We start from the raw sequence: 20549 nt of genomic DNA, 5'->3' as shown, positions 1-20549 counted from the left end.
GCTCTTGAAAGGATTACTTCTTTTCACCTTGATGTACGGACACTGGAGTGAGTGCCAGATTTTCGGATCCTGTTTAATCTGAAAGAGTTTATTAGTTTGAGAATGCCAGACTGCTGTCCATTCTGATAGGCATGCAATATGAATGATTATTGTATAGTCTGATGCTGGAACAAGGATACTGGTTAAATCTAAGGTGGTTGGATTTTTTGCAGCTTTATTGGGCAGTTCATTGCCCAAAATATCAGTGTGCTGGAATCCAACAGAAGGTGACCAGTTGGTGGCATTCTTCAATCTGCAGTAATAATCTTCTAATATCATTTATAACAGGATGAACTTTATCTGAAGAATTACACAATGCTTTGATTGAGCTGAGTGAATCAGTGTAAATTACAGATTTTAAGGAACTGTTAGAAGAGAGATATTGTAAAGCTAGTTTATTGCGAGAAATTCAGCTGAAAAGATACTGAATTCAGATGGAAGGGAGGCTGATACAATTGTATTCAGGAACACTGCAGCTTCTCCAATGTTTGAATTGGATTTAGAGCCATCTGTGTATATTGGGAATATAATCAATATATCTTTGAGTATGAACTAGCATTAGCATTAGTAGAGGCATTTGATGCAAGAAAGCAAGCTTATGCAGCATCAGCCAAAAAAAAAAATAAAATAAATAAATTTAAAAAAATAAATAAATAAATAAAAAATAACCACTTCCACTTCACCCCCCTGTTCGTTCGAAATACCTGTCCAGCTGAGCCTTAAACTTATTTAGGCTATCAACTTCCACAACAAGGGATGGAAGTCTATTCCACCAACCAACCACCCGCTGGCTAAAGGCAAATTTCCTCACGTCTATCCTACATCTGTCTTTTCTCAATTTGAATTTATGCCCTCTCAGGTGATTATTCTGAGCAAGAGGAAGAATCCCATCAGCATTGAGCATGCTCAAACCATTCAAGGCATTATACACCTCTATCAGATCACCTCGCCGGTGCCTAGTCTCCAGACACTGTAATTTGCAAAACTTAAGCCTTTCTTCGTAAGAGCACCCCTTTGTTCCATTCACTAATCTTGTTGCCCTTCTCTGTACTCATTCCAGCATCTCTACATCCTTCTTGAAATGAGGCCTCCAGACCTGATACGGTACTCTAGGTGTGGCGCCTGACCATTGCCTTATACAAGGGAATAATCACCTCCTTATCCCTACTAGAAAAATTCCTATATATCATCGACAATACACCATGAGCTACTTTTGCAGCCCGTCTGCACTGCTCAGAAAACTTCATATCTGCCTGCACAACCACCCCCAGGTCCCTTTCATTCTCTACCACTGTCAGTGTAGTACCACAGAGTTGATATATTTCTCTGGGGTTGCTGTTTCCCATATGTAGTACTTTACATTTGTCAATGTTAAACTTCATTTGCCACCTCTCAGCCCATCTGCTCAACCTTTCCAGATCCTGTTGCAGTAGCATAGTGTCAGTAGTGTCCTTGACAACCCTGCCAACCTTCGTATCGTCTGCAAACTTGGACATTAAGCTTGATATTCCATCATCAATATCATTTATAAATATATATCATTTATATTTATAAATACAGAAAACAATAATGGACCCAATACTGAACCCTGAGGGACTCCACTAATAACATTAGTCCACGATGAGCAGTGTCCATTGATTACCGCTCTCTGTCTTCTCCCCCTCAACCACCCCTTTATCCATAGCAGCAATTTGCCTCCAATGCCACACTGCTCCAATTTGTGCAGCAGTCTTCCATGTGCAACAGTATCAAAAGCCGTTCTAAGATCCAAGTATATAATATCAAAGTTATTCCCTGCATCCAGTTCTTTTGTGACTGCACCATAGTATCCAATCAAATTGGTCAGGCAACTTCCCCTTAACAAAACCATGCTGCGTCTGAGCTATGACTGAAGTCTTGTCTAGATGATCCTGCAGTGCTTCTTTAACCAGTGCCTCCATTAATTTTCCAGGAACAGAAGTTAAACTCACAGGTCTATAATTACTTGTGCTTCCCTCTGATCCTCCTTTGTGAATTGGGGTCACATTTGCACATCTCCAGTCCATGGGTACTTCCCCTGAGTCCAAGGAAGCTCTCATAATTATGGCTAAGGGTTTGCTTACTTTCTTTGCTGCCTCCTTTAATATAACTGGATAGATCCCATCCACCCCAGGTTCCTTTCTTGTATTTATCTTCAACAATTTCTCCTCCACTTTACTCTCAGTTATTACAAGATTCTCTAGCTTACTGCCAGAGTTGAATACGCCTCTGGCATTCCCCTCGCTGAATAACTCCTCATGTGTGAATGTCGATGCAAAATATTCATTCAGTTTGTTAGCTACCTGAGCAGGATCATCAACAGTTGACCCATCGATATCAAGTGGACCAATCTGATTCATCCCCTTCCTTCTAGAGTTTACATAAGTAAAGAACTCTTTGCTGTTTTTCTTTGCATCCCTTGCCAAAGATTTCTCGTAATCTGCCTTCGCCTGCCTAACCTCCTTTGTAACTTGGTTACAGATCAACTTGTATCTATCATAGGCTTCTGTGTCACGTGTTAATTTGTATGTATCCCATGCATTTTTCTTCTCTGCCATATGTCTCATTAGTTCATCTGACATCCACTGAGGCCTAAACCTTGAACAATATTTCTTAGTTGGTATGTAAAGCCTAGTAGCTTCCAAGATAAGTTCTTTGAATGCTTCCCATTTTGAATTTGCTGTTGGTAACATCATCAGTTGGTCTCACTGTATAGAATTTAAATACTGTCTCAGTCCATTGTAGTCGCCTTTACGAAAGCAATAACCCTTCCCTTTACCCCTAATGGTAGTTACCTCTTTGAGTAAATCCCACTTCAGCACACTGCGATCACTGCCACCTAGTGGTTCATTTACCTGCAGATTCTTAATGCATGAAGAATCACTACTGATAATCAAATCAAGAGTATTACTCCCTCTAGTTGCCTCCCGAACATGCTGATGTAGAAAACAATCATCCAATAAATCCATAAAGCCTTGCTAGTGTGTGAGTGACCAGCCCCCAAATTCCAGTCAATATCTGGGAAATTAATATCCCCCATTATAAGACTCTCTGATTTACTGGCCCACTCTATTTCCCCGTACAGTTTCTTATTATACTCATCAGAGTCATTAGGTCTATAGCACACTCCTACTCTCAATTTTGATCTCCCAATGCTTATGTCACACCAAACTGACTCGACTCTGCACTGTCCAGCAATGTCGACTGGCTTCACTTCCTTGGATTTTATGTATTTCTTAACTAATAGCATAACCCCTCCTCTCTTCCTACCCTGTCTATCCTTTCTGTAGACATTGTACTCCCCAAATTCCAGTTCTGCATTCCTTATATCTGTGTGACACCACGTCTCTGAAATCCCCACAATATCTGCCTTTGATGTTTTGAGCAATAACTCAAATTCATCAAATTTATTTACTAATCTCCTAGCATTGGTTTACACGCAAGTATACATGCACCTGTTCTTTTTCTTAGCTACCCTAACACAACCTATGTGTTTATTTGTACCCCAATGATTCCCAGCAGTCTCTGAACTATCCTGCATCTTATTTTCCAGGCTGCAGCTCATTCCAATAGAAGCAGTGCAAGAATCACTTTCACCTCTGCAAGTGGCTACTGTTAAACTATTAGTCCTTGTATCCCCCCAATCTAGCAGTTTTCCGACCCACCTAACACTGCCTCGATAGCATCAGCAAACATTCAAACAAACTGCATGAAGTTGTCTGATATTTGATGCTTGCAAAATATTCTTTCCCCATTGACAGAGGTAAGTGTCACAGGTCGGTATAGAAGTTGGAACCCAAGGTGGTTGAGTACAAGTTGCTACCTGTTATACGGAATGGATGGAAACATTCCAAACCTGCTTTAGTTCAAGAAGGCGAAGACCAGCTGATTTTACTATGGTAGGTTTATTTCTGTACAGATTTTCTAATGGTGGATTGAAAAGGTATGACTGAATGGGATGCGAGGCACAACTTTGTATCTTGACAGCGTACTTCAGCAATAGTGATTTCCTACGTAAAGATAGTGGGGGCTCGTGAGCATCAGTGTAAAGGCTGTGTGCTGGCGATGTTCTGCAAGCACCAAGTGTAATCCTATGTGAACTGTATTGAACTGGATCAAGCCAGTGAATGCACTCTTTCTGGCATATAGATAGGAGCTCCATAACTGAGATGGATCTGATTAATGCCCTGTATAATCGAAGCATGGAGGTGTGATCTGCACCCCATGTTAGGGCAGATAGTGCTCTCAGTATGTTTATCTTTTTTTAGACAGGCAGTACATACTTTTTTAATGTGTTCTAAGAAATTTAACTTGTTGTCCAGGATTAATCCTAGAAATCTGATTATTTGTGACTGGGATGGAGAAACTAGAAATTTGAAGTTCAGGTGCTATACAAAAATGGATTGCTCCATCCAGTCAGTCTTGTCTCTTTGGGTTGTCATTTTCCATCAACATGGTCTGTATTTGCCATGTTTGCTCCTTTTAGCCCTTGGAAAGAGGGCTTTTCTGCCAAGGTTTCCGGCCCCGCCATGGGAAGGCAGGAGCAATGCCGCAAGGAGGCCAAGAGGTTAGAAGGGTTAGTTCATTAGTAAAGAATGTTTTATATATATACAGGGTGGCCACTGAAAGACTGAAGCGTTTGAAAAAGTCATAACTTGTTCATTTTTAATCTTTTTTATTTTCTTTTTTTTTACAGGTTATAGAGCATCCCTTGGAGATTAAAATGGCTACGTATGATGTCCAGCAACGAGTAAAACTCGTGGGGTTTTTCTATTCCAGTGAAAGATCAATTATTGAAACTCAGAGAAAATACCGGCAACATTTTATAGTCCTCCTAGCGATAACATGATTCGGAACCTAATCGCCCGGTTTGAAAGAACTGAATCAGTCAGCGATCTTCCGGGAAGAGGTCCTAAGTGCACTGTGCGCACTGACGCAGCGGTGGAAGCTGTACAGCAGAGTGTACTTGAGGATCCATCTGCCTCTACCCGTCGTCGCTCTGCTCAACTAGGCATCGCCAGAATATCACTTCAGAAGATTCTGAAAGGGTGGTCAGTCTTTCAGTGGCCACATTTTAATCTCCAAGGGATGCTCTATAACCTGTAAAAAAAGAAAATAAAAAAGAACAAGTTATGACTTTTTCAAACCCTTCAGTCTTTCAGTGGCTACCCTATATAACAAAAAACAAAGGTGAATTTCCTTTCTCTGTTCTTACTTGAGACCTTCCAAGTGTAGAAATGATTTATAAATGAACTGCTGATAGAAAACAATATAACTTAAGAGGAACTTTTATCTCTGAGAAAGATCGCTATTTAAGTCGCAATAGGAACGCTTGACCTCGAAGTCGCATGGTACCCGGGGCCCCATATTCATATTCTGCATCTGTTATGTCTGAGTGAAACTACATCTCTGATATCTCCACAGTGCTGCATTTGATGATTTAATCAGCTCTTCAAATTCATCAAATTGATTTACTGTGCTTCTAGCATCAGTGTACATGTAAGTATACTTGTAACTGTTTTTATTCTTAGTAACCCTAACACAGCCCATATGTTTGTGTGTTCCATGAGGTCTTCCAGCAGGCCTTGTAATCCTTGACATCTTTCTTTCCAGGCTGCTGCTTGTTCCAGTAGAAGCAGTGCATGAATCACTTTCACCTCTGTTTGTGGCTGCTGTTAATCTATTAATCTGTATATCTTCCCAAGCTAGCAGTTTTCCAACCCGCCTAATATTGCCTCAGTAGCGTCAGCAAATATTCTTGCACCCTTCTATTTAAGTGTATCCCATCCCTGTAAAAACAGTCTCTCTTATTAACAAGCACAGACCATTCTGTGAAAAATTGTATCCCATGAGCCTTGCACAGTATGTCCAGCACCACACTGATTGACAAGGTTTTATCATTTAATTCCTCCTATCGGGTCCGGGCAGGATTGCAGACACTTCACTCGCAACTCACGACTTTTTCTCAACACTACTGTGTACTTGTTAATTAAATCCTCAATTCTCTTAATATCATCAGTTTTGTGCACTTAAAAGATGATAGCTACTCAAATGGTTCATCTATTTTAGCTCCAGGCAGACATATCCTGGCCCTATTCCACCTGTGCTTTTTTGCACAATGTATTTCCCATTCCCTAGTAATTTATGAAGCTTGGCAGTGTCCAGATGTGTCCCCACCTCCAAGAAACGTGGGATAGCTGACCTCATAATGTCATTTCTTGTCATAACAATTATATACATTACAAGAAGAATGCACTGGTAGAGCATCATTTTCATCTGTTGAAAATTAAAACTTCAATTTTGTTATCACATTCTTCAGTATAATCAGAATCAGTGATATTTAATATGCTGGAGATTACATTTTAAAAAGGTGTTAAATATAAAATAGTTGATTTGCCTTTTCATTAATGTGATATGAAAGTTTAATGAATATGCTATTATTTCTGATTACAAAATAATTTGATATTTCAGAATGGTAAACCGTATGGTGCTCGTTATGTTGGATCAATGGTAGCAGATGTCCATCGTACTATCAAATATGGAGGAATATTTATGTATCCTGCCACAAAATCTGCTCCAAAGGGCAAGGTATTGCTACTAAATTCTTAAATTAATGGTTAAAAATATAAATGGAAATTAACAACACATTATAAATTGGTTGAATATAGAAATTTATAGAAAATAATGCCATTTTAACTTCAGTAAATATCAGCCAAGCAATTAGAAGGGTTAGTTCATTAGTAACAAATATATATGAAAATTGGCACATCTCCAAACACAGCTATTTTTCAGGTAGTTATGTGGGGAGAGGGAACACAAAAGAAATTTTTATTTTTTTTCTTATATAACAGACTAAAATCTCCTTGTAGCATTGCTCTTGTTGTTCTTTTTCTTCTGGTCACATGACCAATCCTGTAAACTGGAGGAGGTGGGGTTAGCTTATACTGCTTTTTGGGGCTGGTTTATTGGAAAGCAGTATAATGAAAGTTTGCTGTATTGTGGTTTACTATTAAGAGGTCACCTTCCCTATAGTGGATGGTGACAGTTGAGGTTTCCTAGGATGCAGTGGGGTTGAGGAAGTTATTCTATTGATTCTTCTAACTTGGCATAGTGTATATTTGGGTTGGGGGGCAAGTATAATAAGGCTACAGTTAAATCAAAGTTAAGGTTGGCTCGTGATTCAAAAGGTTTTGAGTTGAGATTATCTAAGAGTTGATTATCAATGCTACCCCTGCACATGCCAGATTGTTTTGATTATGTGGAACACGACCTTACCAATGAACTATGTAGTTCCAGAGATAAACAGTTATATGTGGAGTTAATTTGTTTCCCATAGGCAGAAGGTGAAAGGATCATATTGTGAGAGATCTCAGATGTCAGTAAAATTACTGCAATGGTCTCTACAGTTCTGCTGCAAGAAGGTGAGCATTACTTAGATTTTGTGGAACCCTTGATTTGTTTTCAAGGGACTGAAGGTTTGTGTTGCTCAAAGTTTACCTTTCCCCTTTGGAAAGTATGGTTTCCTTGTACCCATCTCCTCGCCATCTAGATTCTAGCCTCATCTAGATTCTGGTCATCTTGATGTGAACTATCTTTTAAGTCCATTTTTCAGCTAAAACTTTGATCTTCTGGAATGATGGATCATATGCTGTCAAGGCAGACAACTGTGAAAATACAGTCCCTAGGGCAGGGGTCGGCAACCTTTTTTGAATGAAGAGCCATTTTTGATCTAATTAAAAAAAGAGAGAATCTGAAGAGCCACACCTTCACTCAAGCTGGAAGAGGTTAGAGGAGGTTTTTTTTAAGAAATGGAATAGAGTGGGAAGGTGTTTTATTTAAAAAATATATATATATTTTGAAATATTATTTATTAATACTGAAAAAACGTAACAAACATCAAATTAGGTACAAATTAATATGGCTTTTGCTGCTAAACTTCTTGAGTCTCTCAACATCAGGCGAGTATGCCATAATTTTCTTCTTTAAACATGCTGAGATAAATCACATTGTTTCTTGATTTATTTTTAATATAGTTAATGTTCAAAAATATTTGTCCGCAGAAATACGTCATACCAAAAACTGAGAGAAGTCCAAATGCAAATATTTTCAAATTTATATACATATCCGATAAGCTACTCCACACATTGAACTCAATTTAGTCTTCCATTTTCAAATCCTATTGCCCTCCATTTGTGTAGAATTGCAAGGGCAGCCTTTTACGTCCCCAAATCCTCAATTTCAGTTTTAAGTCATTTTAGTCTTGTACTGCACATGTCCTTTGATTTTTAAGTCTTCTAACTCCATTTCAAATTGTGCTTTCTGTGGGCTAAAAGTTGAAAAGCCACAGTTACATATTTAAAGAGCCGCAGGTTGCCGACCCCTGCCCTAGGGCATCCGCAATCTCTGGAGGAGATTGTGAATCCCGCCCATTCCAGTTGAGAAGTGTGGAAGATAATAGGGGGAACTTGCCATTTAGCTGTTTTATTCTTCTCCATATTATTCTTGTATCAGTATTTTTATTAATTGAGCTTGCAGTTTGAATCCAAGAGTCTCTTTTAGCTTTCTTCCTAATGTGACAAGATGTTTCCAAAACAGATTCCACTCTTGGTTTTTTTCTTGTTTTGTACTCATGCATTCTTTGTTCCACCAATGATTTATGGTTCTATGGATAGCTGACTGTGATTGTGAAATTGCAGTAGATGCAGCTGCCAGTATTTGTTTTGTAATGTGATCGGTTACTGTGTGGATAGGACAGTTTCAATGATCTGATTATCAAAGGGCACATGCGAAGTGTACTTTGTCCAATCTGCTTTAGAAAATTTCCATTTTATGTGGTTTTCTGAGATTATGGAATGTGATGTTTGAATTTTACACATTAATAGAAAGTGATCACTGTTAAGTAAATCGTCGATCTGTTTGCTTGATACTAAGAAAGAGGGACAGTGAGCAGATGGAGAGATCTATTGCAGAGGTTGTTCCTGTAGAGAGTTGGATGTAAGTTGATCAGCCAGTATTTAGTATAGTTAGGTTTTGTCTGTCAACAAGCATTTCAATGAGTTTTCCTTGTCCATCTACATAGGGAGTACCCCACAATGGATGGTGTCCATTGAAGTCACTCAATAAATAGATAAGGGTTGACAGCTGCAGAATAAGATCTTCCAGTTCATGAATGGTATTGGGGTGGTTGGGCAGTTGGTAAATAGAAACAAGTGTCAAAGTAATACATGTTGCAACAGCTTCAATGGAGGTTTGTAATGGAATGTGTCTGCTTTTTTGTTTGGGGAATTTTTCGAAAGCAATAACCCTTCCCTTCTAGATCATTTAGCAGGATCATCTAGACAAGACTTCAGTTATAGCTCAGACACAGCATGGTTTTGTTAAGGGGAAGTCTTACTTGACCAATTTGATTGGATACTATGATGCAGTCACAAAAGAACTGGATGCAGGGAATAACTTTGATATTATATACTTGGATCTTAGAAAGGCCTTTGATACTGTTGCACATGGAAGACTGCTGCACAAATTGGAGCAGTGTGGCATTGGAGGCAAATTGCTGCTATGGATAAAGGGGTGGTTGAGGGGGAGAAGACAGAGAGTGGTAATCAATGGACACTGCTCATTGTGGACTAATGTTATTAGTGGAGTCCCTCAGGGTTCAGTATTGGGTCCATTATTGTTTTCTGTATTTATAAATGATATTGATGATGGTATATCAAGCTTAATGTCCAAGTTTGCATATGATACGAAGGTTGGCAGGGTTGTTAAGGACACTACTGACACTATGCTACTGCAACAGGATCTGGAAAGGCTGAGCAGATGGGCTGAGAGGTGGCAAATGAAGTTTAACATTGACAAATGTAAAGTACTACATATGGGAAACAGCAACCCCAGAGCAACGTATGAACTCTGTGGTACTACACTGACAGTGGTAGAGAATGAAAGGGACCTGGGGGTGGTTGTGCAGGCAGACATGAAGTTTTCTGAGCAGTGCAGATGGGCTGCAAGAGTAGCTCATGGTGTATTGTCGATGATATATAGGAATTTTTCTAGCAGGGATAAGGAGGTGATTAGTCCCTTGTATAAGGCAATGGTCAGGCCACACCTAGAGTACTGTATAAAGGTCTGGAGGCCTCATTTCAAGAAGGATGTAGAGATGCTGGAACGAGTACAGAGAAGGGCAACAAGATTAGTGAATGGAACAAAGGGGTGCTCTTACGAAGAAAGGCTTAAGTTTTGCAAATTACAGTGTCTGGGGACTAGGCACCAGTGAGGTGATCTGATAGAGGTGTATAAAGCCTTGAATGGTTTGAGCATGCTCAATGCTGATGGGATTCTTCCTCTTGCTCAGAATAATCACCTGAGAAGGCATAAATTCAAATTGAGGAAAGACAGATGCAGGATAGATGTGAGGAAATTTGCCTTTAGCCAGCGGGTGGTTGGTTGGTGGAACAGACTTCAATCCCTTGTCGTGGAGGTTGATAGCCTGAAAAAGTTTAAGGCTCAGCTGGACAGGTATTTTGAACAAACAGAGGGGTGAAGTAGAAGTGGTTATTTTTTATTTATTTATTTATCTATTTTTTTTTTTTTTTTTTTTTTTTTGGCTGATGCTGCATAAGCTTGCTTTCTTGCATCAAATGCCTCTACTAATGCCAATGCTAATGTGAGTTCCATCTTGTCAAACAACACAGCTGTGTTACAGATACTGCCAACCTTTTTGAATAAAGAAGGGTTACATTCTCCTATGGGCCTCTCATTGGTGGAATGGATTATCAGGTGTCTAGGAGTCGGACCTAGTTTCAGTTCTGGGTCTGTTCACTGATATGACATTCTCTTTTTAAGTGACATAATTTTCTGGTAGGGACCATGTTTGGATCACAGAGGAAGAATTCAAATAACAGGATTCATAATAGTTTTAATTAATTTCAGTGTCCAGGCTCCCCACCCACTCAAAGGGATACACGCCACAAGGGGAGAGGAATAAATGCACTTGGGGAGAGGGGGGGGGATGCCAGTGCTATCTAGGCACTATATCTATTGCAACCATCCTGAATCTTGTCCCTTGGACTATGATGGTAAAGATATGACATGTTTGACCCTTGCAGGCAAAGCTACTAGCTGATCGGTGAGCTTTCCTAGGACCACCCATCTGGTTGAAGCAGAGGCCAAAGTAGTTATTGAAATGGGTCTCTCAACCACCAGGATGTATATGGCAAACATGCTGGAATCCTATGGTGTTAACCTGGAAGCTAAACTGTGTGTGTTAGAACTTAGTAATGCTAATGTGTAGGATCAGCATCACTGGGAGGTCCCCACCCCATGTATAAGAGCTGCGGTGGCATTTTAAGTATCCATCACATCTTATCTGAGTCTTGTCCATGTTTCGGAAATGAATGTCTTTTATCTTTTACTGCTTTTAGCCATCTGACTGAATTTATACACCTTAGTTCTTTTCTATATACTGTTCAGTTGTATACATTCAGTCAGATACTATTTGACAATGACCACGTGCCAGCTGTTATATATTGTTCATATCTTTTTTGATGGTTTTATTCTTCAAGAGGCTATAAATTTCTTTTCACATAGTGACCAGTTTTAATGGATCACTGTAATCTCTTTTTATCTATTGTAATCTATTTTTATAACTGTTTTTGCCTGTATGCTGATCACTTGTAAAACTCCATACTCTTTATCACTGTTTTGATTAACAGCATGCCAGGTTACCCTCCTTGCTTTACATTAAAAATGAGGGACCATTTTGTTGTCCAAATGGTCTCTTCCAGTTACTTCCAATTAATTATTACATAGGCTTATTTGACTTCCAATCAAATGAGCCTATGTAATAATTAATTATAATAAGTAAATCAGCAGACTTTCTGTTTATAATCTGAGATAGCCATATATTGTTAGAATAGTTCACAAGATAGAGAGAATGAAAGAATAGAAAGAACATGACCATGATTCAAGTCCACATGACTGATAAATATGGTAACCTCAAACCTGTAAAAATATGCCTTTGCACTTGTCTGCTCAACCAGCAGCAAATCCCATTCTTGACTCCTTATCATGCTAATTTCAGTTTCTCCTGCATGCCTTTTGATTTCCATTGCTTTGGTTACGAATTAGCACCCAAAATCCCACTTTTTTCCAATCCAGGCTGAACACATGTATCAGCTAGTCAACATTCAGTTAAAGTTTATTTCTAAATTAACCAATAAAGATTTTCTGCTGTTGATTTTCCCTACCATTTCTGTATTTTTGGACCAACCTTCTTTCTTATGGATTTGCCAATTACATTCTATGTCTATAAGTATCTTTTGTCTTCCTGATTGTCTACCTATACATGGTACTAAAGTACTACTTTTTTCTTTTTTTTTTTATTTTAGAGTAATAATTTTATGAATAAAAATAATTATAAAACATTCATAAATAAAAATTTATCAAAGTTAAATTCAGCTGGAATATAGATCAGCTATGGCTACATTCAGCCTTATAGCTAAGTCATGATTGCGTTTTGTCACTGGTTCATACTTACCAAATTTTTCTTAATTTCTTTTTCACATGAGCAGTTACTTTCTAAGTTGGAACAGTTTGGAATCACAGGGAAAATCCTTAGATGGATAGCAGGATGGCTTCAGGAAAGGAACCAGAGGGTTGTGATAAATGGTTATTACTCAGATTGGATGAATGTAAGAAGAGGGGGGGGGTCTCCAGGGATCAGTATTGGGACCACTGTTGTTTTTGATTTTCTTAAATGACCTCGTCGAAGGGATAGAGGGCGTGATGTCTAAATTTTCAGATGATGTAAAGATTGGTAGAGTTACCAATTAATGTAAAGATTGGTAGAGTTAATAATCACCGCCAAAAAGCTTCTTCAGTTTTACCTAGATAGACTTCAGTGATGGTCAGAGAAGTGGCAGCTATGCTTTAATTCAGCAAAATGCAAGGCCTTACACCTGGGGAACAGTAATCCCAAAATAACTTATACACTTGGTGGAGTTAAACTAAAGTCTGTAGTGGAAGAAAGGGACATTGGAGTTGTGATACGGTCAGACATGAAGTTCTCTGAGCATTGTAGACAGGTTGCAAGGAAGGCCCATGGTGTCCTATTGATAATTTATCAAACATTTGCTAGTAGTGATAAGGACGTCATAATCCTATTATATAGAGCTATTGTTAGACCGCACTTGGAATACTGTGTTCAGGTATGGAGGCCGCACCTAAAAAAAGACATCGAGCTTCTTGAAAGGGTCAAAAGATGGGTAACTCGCTTGGTGAGCTCTGCTCAAAAGGGCGTATATATGAGGAATGACATTGAATATGTGGTTTGCACAGCTTGGAAACTAGGCACCTTGAGGAGACTTCAATGAGATGTTTAAGGCTCTGAGTGACAAAAGTAAAATGAATAAGGATAAAATTTTCATGGTTATAAATGATTCTAGAATTAGAGGCCATAAATTCAAGTTATGGGGGGTGAAGTTTAGAGTGGATTGCAGAAAGTGTTATTTTAGCCAGCAAATTATAAATTACTGGAATAAGTTACCTATGTGGGTGGTGAGGCTGACAGTTTGGGGAAATTCAAAGGTCAGCTGGATAGTTACCTATAGCAATATCTAAACGATTATGAGTGGATGTTCTAACTATATATTTTGAACATAAGACACCAATTTTAACTTGTCATGCACCATTGGAAAAATGATATGAGTAACCAGTTGTTTTTCTTAGTTTTTAAAATGTACTGAAAATTATGAAATTTGAAACATGAATGATCGCCATCCAGCAATTTTTGACTGACAAACATTCCTGTGGTGCTGCACCCAACTTATTTTCCTGATTTCACATCATACAACTTCTGACTATTTACAAAATTAAAACAAGATATGAAAATTGTTTGTTTATAGGCTTTTTAGGCACAAGAGCAAAAGGCCATAATGTGCCCAACTATGGTAATCTTAAATACATAGTTTCACCTGTATAAATGTTGTTCAAGGTTACACGTTGTATAGTTTTATCTGTTTGAGATAAGTAAAAATTTTGACCATGTGTGGCATATCTGCTAGGAGGTCATCAATATTGGTCTCAGACCTGTAAAAATATACTTTTGCATTTGTCTGCTCAACCAGCAGCAAATCCCATTCTTGACTCCTTATCGTGCAAACTTCAGTTTCTCCTGCATGCCTTTTGATTTCAATTGCTTTGGTTATGAATTAGCACCCGAAATCCCACTTCTTTCTTCCAATCCAGTCTGAACACACATATCAGCTAGTCGACATTCAGTTAAAGTTTAATTCTAAATTAACCAATCAAGATTTTTCGTTTTGGAAAACGAGGTAAACATAGCTTATCTGTCACTATTGTATTTGGGGAAATCAGTGCGTACATGTTTGACAGTGAGCTGGGTGTTCCAGTTTGTGCATTGTTGGAGATTAGTGCCTGCAAGCAGATAAAGATGTGTTAGGTTTGTGTGGCCTTTATTACTCGGGCTAGTACGACTTCTTCATATCTGTTCTCATGTATACTGGATTTCCGTGGTTTGAGGTCTTTCTTATACGGAGTAGCTTGTTATCAACTTGACTTTCCAGATGTGTTGCCTTTGTTCAGGACATCGCTCCTTTATGCTTAACTTGTAGTCTGAGACCAGTACACTAAAGGATTGATCTCTAGGATCTGTAACAGTTTTGGCAGCCAAGTCAGCACGTTCATTTCCAGCAATTCCGTGACCAGGGATCCAACAAAAGATAATTTGTTTTTTCTTATTTAACTTGGTCATGGTATTCCAAATCTGTATGAGTAAGGGGTTATTGTGATTTTTATTCTGCTGGATAGCACCAATGGAATCTGTATAAATAACACTGCGATATGTTTGTTGAGAATGTGAAATTTAAGGCTATGTGGATAGCAAAAAGAGTTCTGCAGTATAGTGCTACACTCAATAGGGAGTTACTTGGCTATGGTAATGTTGAGAAATAATGCTGCTGCACCAACACAAGTGTCAAGTTTTAGATAAGTCCGTATAGATTTATGTGTACTGTGCATGCTGGATTCCCAATGCAGCATGAATTCATAGTATATGCTGTGATACATGGGATAATGTATGTTTTCCCCATGCTTTGAATGAAAAGTCGCACAGCGGTATATAATATATCCAACATGGGACTGTATGAGAGGCAGTAGGCTGTATCTTACCAAAGTCAAGTTGCCAGTTAGTGAAAGCGTATCACTGTTGATGGGCTAGTAGGTGGGTAAGCTATGTAAAGGTTCCCACATTTGGGATAGAGTCCGTTCCGAGTAAGGTTGCCCTTTGAGTTTTGCTACATAGTTTAACAAAAGCATTTGTCCGCATAGATGCAAGAAAGTTTCATTTTCTTCAGCATATAAGCTCTGAACTCGCGATGTACAGTATGCTCCTAGTGCAAGAGAACTGTGGTGTACGGAATCAAGCTAAAGTAAAGCATTTAGTCTAGCAGAGCTGTAGACGGCAGAGTCATAGCCTAGATGTGACTGTACAAATGCAGTTATGTGTAACAGTCGGCTCCTCGTGTTGTGCCAGATAGTACATGCACTTCCCAGCTTATGTAATACTTAGCTTACGGAAATTCAACTTTATGTAAGTTTTTGCTGGCTGGTGCAAACTTAAAAAAATTGTGGAAACATATTTTGCATCCCGTAGGAATAGATGGAGGTATCATGAACCCAATTAACATTGTGTGTTTTTTTTTGTTTTTTTTGGTAATTCGTTCAAAGACCTCAGAAGTTGAAAATTTCGCTATATAAATAAGCTATTTATCTCTCTAAAAGGTCGTTTTTATAATGGAAATTGCACTACGCTTTCATCGTTATCATATGTTCCATTCTAAGAATCAATTTTGAACGCCTGTGATATTTTTCTAAAACACATTTTTGGAGGTCATTACCATAAAACAATAAAAACAGTTTTGCACTTTCTGGTTTATTGGGCCTTTCTGTTTGCGCAATCTATCATAAACAGGTAGTAAACTTGATCTTATTGCATTTGCGATAATACTGATAACTGGAATTCGGTGGGTTTTGACGTTACGGTATTATGGTGAAATGAGTTCCCCCTCACTAAAATCTTCTGTCACATAAAAATCATTAATAAATTTTCATAATCTTCTCTTCATTCCTATTACTTGGTGAAGGGAAAGGGACCAATGGAAAGTGCAAGTGCTAGGAAACGAAACAAAAATGATTAAGAAGTATGAAGCAGGACAAAGTTTGTCATCTATTGCACGGAATTAGGTGTCACTTCTTCAACAGCGAATACTATTTTAAGGAACAGTGTGCATATAAAAGAACATGTTAAAGGATCAATGCATCTAAGATCAACAGTGATCACAAAACAGTGTTCAGGTGCTATATCGAAGATGGAAAAGCTATTAATAATATGGATGGAAAATCAGATTCAGAAGCAAGTCCCCTGAGTCCAATGGCCATTCAAGCAAAAGCAAGCAGTATTTATAAAGATGTTAAGAATAAGTATGGCGAACCACAAGACAAGTTTGTGGCAAGCAACGGGTGGTTTAATAGGTTCAAGCATCACGCTGGATTCCAAAACATGATTAAAGTATGCAGTGAAGTGCCGATGCTACAGCTGCAGAGAAATTTTGTGATGTTTTGAAAAAAACCCCTTCTAAATCTTCACAGCCCTCGACTTTTGCAGTGGCGTGCTTATCAGCTGGAGAGTTAATTCTGGCAACAATGCTCGAAAGGTAAAACTTGCTGATGGTTGTACATGTCTCCTCACTCTTTTTGTAATTTTTCCTGTGCACGAGATAAAAAAAATTGAATAAATAATTCTATTTACATATTTGTCAAACATTTCTTTTTTGCTTCAGTCAAATTCTGCGCATAGTTGTGAGTGCTGCATAAGCATTTAGGGAAATTCCAACTTACGTAAAATTCAACTTACATAGAGTTCCGCGGAACGCAACCCTTACCTTACGTAAGTGGTTCCTAATGTCTTGAAGTGTATCCCAAGTCTTTTGGGGTGAGGCGAAAACTGTTGTTTTGCAAACATTTAACAACTTTGTTGATGGTACCTTGCAATTGTCTTTCTATGATTTGCGTATTAGGGGAATGCCAGGAGATACTGAAGTCATTGGGATATAGAATAATGGAGGGCCTACCACAAACAGTGGTAGGCCCTGTGTTATTGAATTCATTATTATGTTAAATAGGATGGCACTTAGCACTGAGCCTTGTGGAACCCCTTCTTCCTGGATAAAATTTGAAGATAACTGGTTATTGACTCTAACTTGAAATGAGCAATGATGTAAGAAGTTTCTGATAAACTGTGGCAGGTGTCTGCATAGTCCTAGATCATACGGTTTTGCATTATACCATATCTCCAAGCTGTGTCAAAGACTTTTTCTATGTCAAAGAGAGCCACGACATGGTGTTCTTTTCATACAAAAGCATTGCGGATGTTTATTTTTTCCCTGATCAGTAGGTCAAGAGTGGATCTGCCTTCACGGAAACTGCGTCACTGGGTTAAGGAGGTTATTTTGAACTAGAAACCAGGTTAGCATTAATTATTTTTTCAAGATCTTGCTCATACAGTTCATGAATGCAGTAGGTTGGTAATGTAGTAGATTTGTAGGACCTTTAGCATTAGTAAAGGCATACGATGCAAGAAAGCAAGCTTATAAGCAAGCATCAGCCAAATAAAAAAATAATAATAAAAATAAAACCTTCCCATTTCATCCATCCATTTGCTTCATATTCTTGTCTAGTTCTGCCTTGAACTTATTTAAGTTGTCAACTATCAACCACCTGCTGGCTAAAGGCAAATTTCCACACATCTATTCTACAACTGCTTTTCCTCAAATGAGGTGGGTAAGATGTCGTAGCTGAGATTTTCATCAACGATTTGCCCAATGTCTTCGCAATCTCCTCTGGTTTTGTTACATCACAACCGTTAATGGTGAGTATTGGGTGGTTGATGCGTAGATGTTTTGAGTACATACACGGTATTTTGGCCCATATCATTTGTTTGTTTTTTTTTGGTTTTTAGGAGCATTAGCAACTAAGGCCATATTGCTCCTGGGATATGTGGTGGTCATTCCCTGACCTTTCCGCATCCTCCGTATTTGGTGGTCACGGGCTCGAACCCCGGTCTAATCAAGAAGCGTGTGCTATGCACTGTTGCTCTTGTCCACCTGGCTACGGAGGCGCCATATCATTTGTGTTTTTGTAGTTCTTTTAATTGTGGAGGTGAAATGCCTCCATGCTTCCCTTTTTCTGGTCTGCCTAATACATTTTGCTTTTGCCCGAACCAGTTTAAAGCAGATTTGCAGTTATTGGGAGCTTTCTGAAGATGTTCCATGCCCTGTTCTTTTTTAGCTGTGCTGCATTCTTTATTCCACCATATCTGAGTTTGGGCACTCACAGACTACCTGTGAGTGCCCAAACTTCTGGTACTTGTAGCAGTTTAGGGGTTTGGAATGTAGGCTTTAGCATATAAGTGTGTGCACCATTATTGAGAGTAATCATATTGTGCTGTTGAAGTAATTTTGCTGTTGATTGTGCTGTTGTTGGGAGCTTCCTGAAGATGTCCCATGCCCTGTTCTTTTTTGGCTGCGCTGCATTCATTATTCCACCACAATTTTGAGCACGCTGAAATTTTTTTGGGTTGTTTTGAAGTAGCTAGGTCTGCTGCCTGTAGTATTTGGTTGGATATATATTTTGCGGCCCAGTATATGGATGTTAGTTGAACCTGCTTTTCTTCCAGTTTGTTAGCTGCTTGTATATAACCCATTTTGCTTTGAAAAAGTTCCATTTGGCAGTTCGGTTAGAAAAATGGGGATTGCTTATGTATCAATGGGTAATGGTCACAGCCCAGCATATTGCTATGAATAGTCCATCCAAATAAAGGATATATAGCTGCTGAGCATAGAGAGACATCAATAGCTGAAGTAGATCCTGATCTTCTGCAGACTATCTGTGAGTGCCCAAACCTTTGGTACTTGTAGCAGTTTAGCTACAAGTACCAGTTTAGGGGTTTGGAATGTAGGCTTTAGCATATAAGTGTGTGCACCATTATTGAGAGTAATCAGATTGTGCTGTTGAAGTAATTTTTCGATAATTTGCCCACATTTGTCGAAGTTTTGATTTCCCCATAGTGGATGGCGACTGTTAAGAAAGTTGTACCGCTAATTCTTCTAGGTCGGCATAGCTTATATTTTGATTAGGGGGCAAGTATAGTGAGACAATAGTTAAGTCAAAAGTTAACATTGACTCATGCTGCAACTGCTTCAAGGTTTATTTTTATTGGAATTCGTTTGGAGGGTATCTGAGTGTTGATTATCAACTCTACACCTCCATGTGCCAGATTGTCAAGTTGTGGGCAGCACAACCTTGCCAATGAATTATGCAGTTCTGGAAGGGAACAGTTATATGTGGGGTTTCCTGTAAGCAGAAAGTGATTGGGTCTCTTGGATGTCATTTAAATTACTATGATATCCTCTATAGTTCCACTGCAGAAATGTAAGGATTATGTGGGTTTAGTATAACCCTTGGTTTGTTTCACCTTTCCTCTTCTTCGGAAAGTATGGTTTTCCCATGTCCATCTCCTCATCAGTGAATAGTCCTAGTACTTGCTCATCTTGGTGTGGGCTATTTTCTAAGTACAGTGGTGCCTCGCAATTTGACTGTAATCCGTCGCCGAATTGCGAATTTGTCGAATTGCGAGTCAGTATTTTCCATATAAGTTTATGGCAAATTGATTAATTCGTTGTCGGAGAGAAATACACAATATTATTGACCTATAATCTACCATATAACAAACGAAATTACAAAATACATAATGAGTACATACATTTTATTGAGCCTTAGATGTTGGAAGGATGTTTTATTTATCTTGTTCTACCCCTTCTCTTCTCCTCTTGGCTTGAATGGGGATGAGGAATTGATCAAGGGTGGACTGTCTCTCCCTCTTTTTCAAGATAGCCTTGAAGTGATGCATAGTAGTGTTGTTAAACAAGTCTGTCATTCTAGTTACAACAGCAGTGTTGGGATGCCATTTTAAACAAGCAGACTGCACCTTCTACCAGTGGAATAAAATTTCTTTAATGGCAGCTGTTAGCATCAGCCCTTTTTCCCTGTCTTCTTCTTCTTCACGTGAAATTTCCTTTTCTCTCTCTTTTGCTTCCTGTTCGCTGAGTGTTTTGAGTTCTTCCACGGTTGGTTCATCATCATGATCCTCCACAAGCTCTTCCACATCAGCCTCATCAACTTCTCCTATGTCGATGTTCTCCGCCGTCGAAATGATTTCTTGCATGGCTGCAGTTGCTTCTGATTCTTCAGTGGCTTGGACTGCACTGTTGTCATCCCGAAAAAAAGAAGGAACGAGTTCCTTCCATGATGCACGAAGGGTCTTCTGTGTCACTCCCTCCCAGGCAGTTTTAATAAAGGAAATGGCGTGAAGAATATTGAACTCAGTCTTCCAGAACTCCTTCAGTGTCTTATCAGAAGAA

The 20549-nt window shown here is 38.8% G+C and overlaps 1 protein-coding gene across 1 annotated transcript in view; it reads left to right on the top strand.

Moving 5' to 3' along the window:
* The window catches only part of fbp (fructose-1,6-bisphosphatase), a 101429-nt gene that overhangs the window by 77149 nt on the left and 3731 nt on the right, over positions 1 to 20549 (top strand). The window contains exon 5 of the mRNA XM_090371838.1: positions 6529 to 6645. Coding sequence (XP_090227964.1) covers positions 6529 to 6645 — 117 coding nt within the window. The remainder of the gene's footprint in view (positions 1 to 6528; positions 6646 to 20549) is intronic.

This window comes from Mastigoproctus giganteus, chromosome 4 (genome assembly GCF_048544385.1).
Source record: "Mastigoproctus giganteus isolate SK-2022 chromosome 4, ASM4854438v1, whole genome shotgun sequence".
Taxonomy (NCBI): Eukaryota; Metazoa; Arthropoda; class Arachnida; order Uropygi; family Thelyphonidae; genus Mastigoproctus; species Mastigoproctus giganteus.
Note: the sequence above shows the minus strand (reverse complement) of the source record. Positions and strands in the feature narration are given on the sequence as shown.